The following is a 6,000-nucleotide window of genomic DNA, read 5'->3' on the forward strand; positions in this document are numbered from 1 at the left end:
GAGGTTCTGTGCTCACAGGCGGATGGGAGGTGAAAGAACTGTTGGGTTGATGCTGCAAAGCTAGCTCTGATAATGACGCAGTTCCACCCAGAAAAGTGGACGTAGCGTTGTTTACGTTAGAAGTCAAGAGTGTACTTGCTGGTCTTTGAGAGCTCCACGGTTGAGATACAGTCCTCTTGTTTTGATGCTGTGAAGCAAGCTCAGACAGTGATAGTGTTTGTACTCCTGCAGCACTTCCTTCGCATTTTACTGAAGTTATACCATGAAAAGGAGTAAGTGGGGAGGTACTCAGAACTGAGCTGCGGGTCGAGTGCTCTTGGATTAAATCAGCCAAAGACACACCTCCCTTAGGATCTGCCATTGAGTACTGACTATTGTGTGGGACAGAAGTGAGACTCTCCAAACCAGGAGGAGCAGCCAAAGTGGAGCTTTCAGTCACTGACTTTGAACCTTTTAGTGAAAGACTACCGAGTGAAACAGAAAGACAGGAGGAAGCAGATGTTTGTGGTGCTGAAGACATATTTAAAGATGCTAACGTTCCAAGTGAAAGACTACTCTGGCTAGAAATAGCTGACAAGGGTGAACTACATCCTACTGTGAAAGTGCTTAATGGGGAAACATCCACATTTCGCCCTGTATCATCATCATCATCTCGTATCTTGCTCTTTTGCTCATGCTGAGACATGAGCTGAGCCAGACTGGTACTGCTGCTAACACCTGGAAGTGGATTTTCTTGGTGAAAATGTTGATTTATAGGGCTGCCAACCACTGGCTCAGCCTTATGATGAGATAAGAGATCACATAAGTTTAGCGCACTCTGCGCTTGCACAAATTGCTGTTTATCTGCCTTAGATGTAATGTCCGTGTGAGAAGCAGACAAGCAGGCTCCTTACCTTACGAAAGCCAAGGAGAGTTGTCGAAGAGGAGGGACAAGAGGATAGCAGAACAGAAGTCAGGTGAATCATGCCATAAATAAAAGAGGAAGAAAACAGGAAGAAGGCACTTTGTTAAAAATCTTCATGAGTAAAATGTATCACCATTTAAGTCAACATTATATGCCTATCTGTGATCATTTTGGATAAAACAGATTTGTATTACGTTCCTATAACCCTTATCCCTTTTTAAAATATCTTCTCAATTAAATAAATAAATAAGCATACTAATCATTAAAACATCCGCATGAATGGAAGTGATCTCTTCACAATGCGTTATGAACTTTAGTTACATGAAAGCTGATATATCTGGATATTCATGCTTTGTGATTGACAGAAGACGTACGGTGAACTAAAAATCACATCTCAAATGGGAAATATTTGACCTTAAGAGTTTGCTTTGAGCAGGTGCAACTAAGACCAAATCAAAGAACCACAACCTGAATTGAAATCTAAGGTGAAGGGTTTCAAACAGCTCATACATTTTCAGTGTTGAATAAAACTTAATTTTGTCTTGGATCGTATCTTAATAAGATGACTGTATTATATTCTGATCTATTCCAGGCGTACCTTTCTCAGCAGTGGGTTCCCGTTTGGTTCTCTGTGGAAGCGGCGTCTTCTCCTGACTAACTCTGGCTAACGAAGTCACCTCTTCAACTGCACTTCTGGTAGCTGGGGCTGTTTTAGTGTCTTCAGACAGGACAGCGTCCAACGCTTTATGTGGGTCAAATCCATGTTTTATGGCAGCCTGGGTCAGAACTGAGTCTGGCACGGAATCTCCCAGCACGGTCCGCATGTGATCCAGGCAAGAATACAGCTTGGCTGAAGAGTACAAAATAAGATAAAGACGGCGTTTGTTATAAAAATAAAAAATATAAACAGAAACTGAACTTAAAAAAAACTAGTAATATAACACTTAGCACAAAAAGTAAGGAAATGTATGTTTGGTAGACTATTTCTTTGTTGTAACAATGCTTCTTGGCAATAAATCTCATACGGTTGAAAAGCCTGTTCATTTCCCTTTAAAATGGTGCCACATTTGTAAGGAACGTACATTTGTGGGATGAGCAGCAGAGCTGAGTATGTAGGTTGCGTCTATGAAAAATTGGCCATATCTTCTCTGCCAATGCCAAACAACTTTGAGTCATTTGGTGGATTGATTGGATGGTTTGAAGAAACAACACATACGCAATTTAACAAACTATCCATTTGACAAAGAGGAGCGTCAGTAGTGTGTCGAAGAACCATACACAGCCACCACCTCCTCATGCTCATTTCAATACTTTTTGAGGGGAGCGTATGTCACTCACACATTAAAAGCTGAACAGATAAGAGATGCGGTTTTTTGTTTTGTGTATTGTCACACACTGGTGCATTTGATTTAATTAACTTGTATTCAAAATGTTTGGATTAGGAGTGCCTTTTGCAGCTGTACATTTTTGGGGATTTTTATTTTTTTATTTAAGTCTACATCTACAACAACTGACTAGAGGGCTTAAGTTTTAGATTTATAAAAAGGGAGAAAAACATTCAGTGTGAAGTAAGTCGATTTTTGTTTCAACCACTTGACTATGTTTGATACTGACACGTCCCAACTCTATCCAAAGGTTGTTAATAGTGTAGTTTACGAAGTATTGTGGTGCCCTACTCACACAAAAATAAATGAGCAATTGAAGAGTGAGGACAACTAACATATTAATTTTTCATCACTGCATCTTAGATTTTTCCATTCTCAGAACTGCAGGGCAGTTGTTGGCTTAAATTTTCAACACGGTGCATCACTACCATATTTCTAACATAATGCTAATGCTACAATGACAGCTCCCAACTCGTGTGCCACTGCTTCTCTGCCTGGCGGCTCAAAACAGGAAGTTGCAAGGCAATGTTGCCCAACTAATGACTGACTTACAGTTGCACACCTAAAGACATGTTTGTAGGAAGAATGGTACAAAATAACTGAAACGCCATCTACCCTGGTATCCTAAGTTCCAAAACAGACTGTTGTCAGCAGGAATGACAAATTACAAAGTGGTAAGAACTTTAATTTGAACAACTTTAGGATTTTGACTGTCGACCAAAAAAAAGAAAAAAGAAAAAGAAAATTAAAATAAATATTAAAAAAAAAAAAATCATCAAAATATTTGCATACATTTCCCCCACCCTGACTCCTGGTTTATTGAAAATACATATTTCTAGATGTCAAAACAACAACAAAAGTAGTAATGACAACAACAACAACAATAAAAATAAAAATAATAATAATAAAACATTTGAAAATAAAATAAGAATCAGAATACTAGTCATTTATATGTGCTTATATTAACTTAAAAATACTACCTTGATCAAGAGGGTCGAGGTCCGGATTGATGGTAGGGGACATGGGAACATCCTCAGCTTCATCTTCTTCCTCCTCTAGAGGTTCCTCTTTTGGTGCTTGTCTCTCTTGACGCGAGTAGATGAATTGATTTGCTGATTTAAAAAAAAAAAAATTACTTATTCACTTGAAGGACTCAAACATGAGAATTAAAAATGAAAAGGATGGATGGATGGATGGATGGATGGATGGATGGATGGATGGATGGATGGATGGATGGATGGATGGATGGATGGATGGATGGATGGATGGATGGATGGATGGATGGATGGATGGATGGATGGATGGATGGATGGATGGATGGATGGATGGGTGGGTGGGTGGATGGGTGGGTGGGTGGGTGGATGGGTGGGTGGGTGGATCTCTCCGACCAATCACTTGTGGTCAACTGGTGCCGTGCCCTGACCTGCACTAAAACCACTAGCGGCCAATACTAGAACAGCAGGTCGCGTACGCGGTCCTTGTTTTTTGGAGTACGCGCACAACAACGTGTCAAATGAACGCAGCATGTCAGCCGTGATGCGGTTGCGTACACGTTGTGAACAGCGCGTTTATTCCAGCCTTAAGTGCATGCTGTAGGATTTTTTCAGTTAAATAAGTTTTTGCAAAGTCAGGTTATAAGAACCTCTCAGAATCTTACTAATTCCTGATCGCCAGTGTAAAATGAAAATTCTGCGACTTTGAAACACTCACTGAAATGTTTCTGGTATTTCCAGTCTCCAGGGTATCATCAGAACATGTCATGTTGACATAAAAAGTGAGAGCACACCCAGGGTCTTCCTGTACATTTGGTCTTTCAGCTTTATGAATTCATAAGTACACATTTTTATTGTAATCAAATTGCTTCTGTAAATTGAATAATATTAAATAAATAAGTTTGCCCAATTATTAAAAGTTAAATCGAAATAATGAGCAATAAACAATGAGTTTATATGATCTTGTTTGTCATTTTCACAACCAAGGAAAAGGTTTAATACAACCTAATGCAGATGGTTTCAGTGATGCGGCTGTTTGTGTTTATTATATAGTACATTATGTGATCGGTTATGCCATAACAGTAAAGCCTTTACAGATTTAAATTATTCACGTTTTGAAATGTCTAATTGTTTTGCAACTAGCTACTAGATTGAGATTGAGAACTAGATTGAGGGCCTCTTAAATCAACCCTTTTCACACGATCTCTAAGATGTAGCTTTGTGTGCATGCTCGGGAGTATGCGTATGCGCACGCACCCACACACGCACATTGCAATCATTTATTTGTAAATTTGATGGTGTATTTTTATGTATTTAGCTATTTATTTACATTTCTTTTTTTTTTCTCTTCATGTGTTGCTTTTGCAAAGTTTGATTACCTTGTTTACTTATTATTTGTATTTATCACTGGTGAGAATCCTTCATAAGCCCACCTTGGGTTTCTTTTTTCTCACCTGCACTGCACTAATTATTGTATTGTCACTATTTTTGTATTGCTTTTAATATGTGCGAACAAATAAACTAAAACTAAACTAAACTAAAATTTATTGGCCAGACGGGAAAAACATAGTAAATTATTTTCTTTGCATTTATAAACGTGCATAAACTATATATATATATATATATATATATATATATATATATATATATATATATATATATATATAATACAATAATGAAGTGTCACATTGAAGAAGCAAGAATCCAACATGAATTGGTAACAAACCTGTTGCTGGTGATATACAGTAGTCATCATCCACAGACTGTCCATACATGTCATCATCTTCAAAATCTGGATAGAAACAATGGAAAAACAAGCTTCAAATGAGTGCTTTTCATTCTTTTGCCAAATAAAATAGACGTGTACATGGATGTGTGTAGCTGTAGTGGCAGCTGTCACTTTGCCATGTCAGCATTTTTATAATCTACACAAACTCAAAATTAAGACCCACGGTTTGTTTAGTTTTTTTACTATTAGTAGGTAAACGGCATTGCTAATTCTAAGTTAGGCAAACTCCCCTAAGACCTAAATAAGTAAACTGAAAAGATATCACAGTTATCTTCATGACAATGGATGTAATATGCTAACAACGTTCACAATAACAAGTTGAGTCATCACAACTCAGTTTGGCATTAACTTAACTAAATTAAACTGGATGTTAAAGCATGTACATGGGCACTGGGAGTGTGATGCATTTTATTTAGTGCTTGGTGCCAATAGTGACACGACAGCAACATAATTCAGCCAGCTAAACAAGCTAGCGCTAGATGCTAACTGCTGCTACTGTCAACAACAGAGAGATTTAGCTCAGCGGCCAGTGGGTTCAGCCTCACAATAACATCTAACTGCGAGCTAATTGCAAGTGAAAGTTATCTACCTTCGTCGTAGTTGTAACCCCGAACATTTCTGTGGCGAGACATGTTAGTTGTGAGTGTTTAGTCGGCCCCGAGGTGACTGTGATCAACTCCCGGACACATGTGTGTCATCGCCCGCTGCCATCGGAGCTGCAGCTGCTCCAGCACTGGAGCCGCGTTACATAGAGGGAAACACAGGACTTCATGTTTAAATATTTAACTTGTATGCTATGTATGTTAATTATTAATTAAAATAAAAAATAAAAATAATGGAAAAATTAAATTAAAGAAAATAAACTTTAATTTACGTTTCCCTGACGTAACTTCCGGTCACTGCCAAATTAAACTCGGTCTGGATCCACAT

At 38.3% G+C, this 6,000-nt stretch overlaps 1 protein-coding gene across 2 annotated transcripts in view; it reads right to left on the reverse strand.

Annotated features, from left to right (window-relative positions):
• Positions 1-5,798, reverse strand: part of hbs1l (HBS1-like translational GTPase) — a 33,369-nt gene extending 27,571 nt beyond the window's left edge. Inside the window, exons 1-5 of one of the 2 annotated variants that reach the window (XM_061707314.1) lie at positions 5,660-5,798; positions 5,008-5,073; positions 3,270-3,401; positions 1,503-1,754; positions 718-888 (exon numbers count right to left, since the gene is read on the reverse strand). In XM_061707314.1, coding sequence (XP_061563298.1) covers positions 718-888; positions 1,503-1,754; positions 3,270-3,401; positions 5,008-5,073; positions 5,660-5,702 — 664 coding nt within the window. In that variant the 5' untranslated portion in view covers positions 5,703-5,798. The remainder of the gene's footprint in view (positions 1-717; positions 889-1,502; positions 1,755-3,269; positions 3,402-5,007; positions 5,074-5,659) is intronic. The other variant, XM_061707315.1, reaches the window with a different exon arrangement.
• Positions 5,799-6,000: the final 202 nt, after the last annotated feature.

Source organism: Cololabis saira, chromosome 18, assembly GCF_033807715.1.
Source record: "Cololabis saira isolate AMF1-May2022 chromosome 18, fColSai1.1, whole genome shotgun sequence".
NCBI lineage: Eukaryota > Metazoa > Chordata > Actinopteri > Beloniformes > Belonidae > Cololabis > Cololabis saira.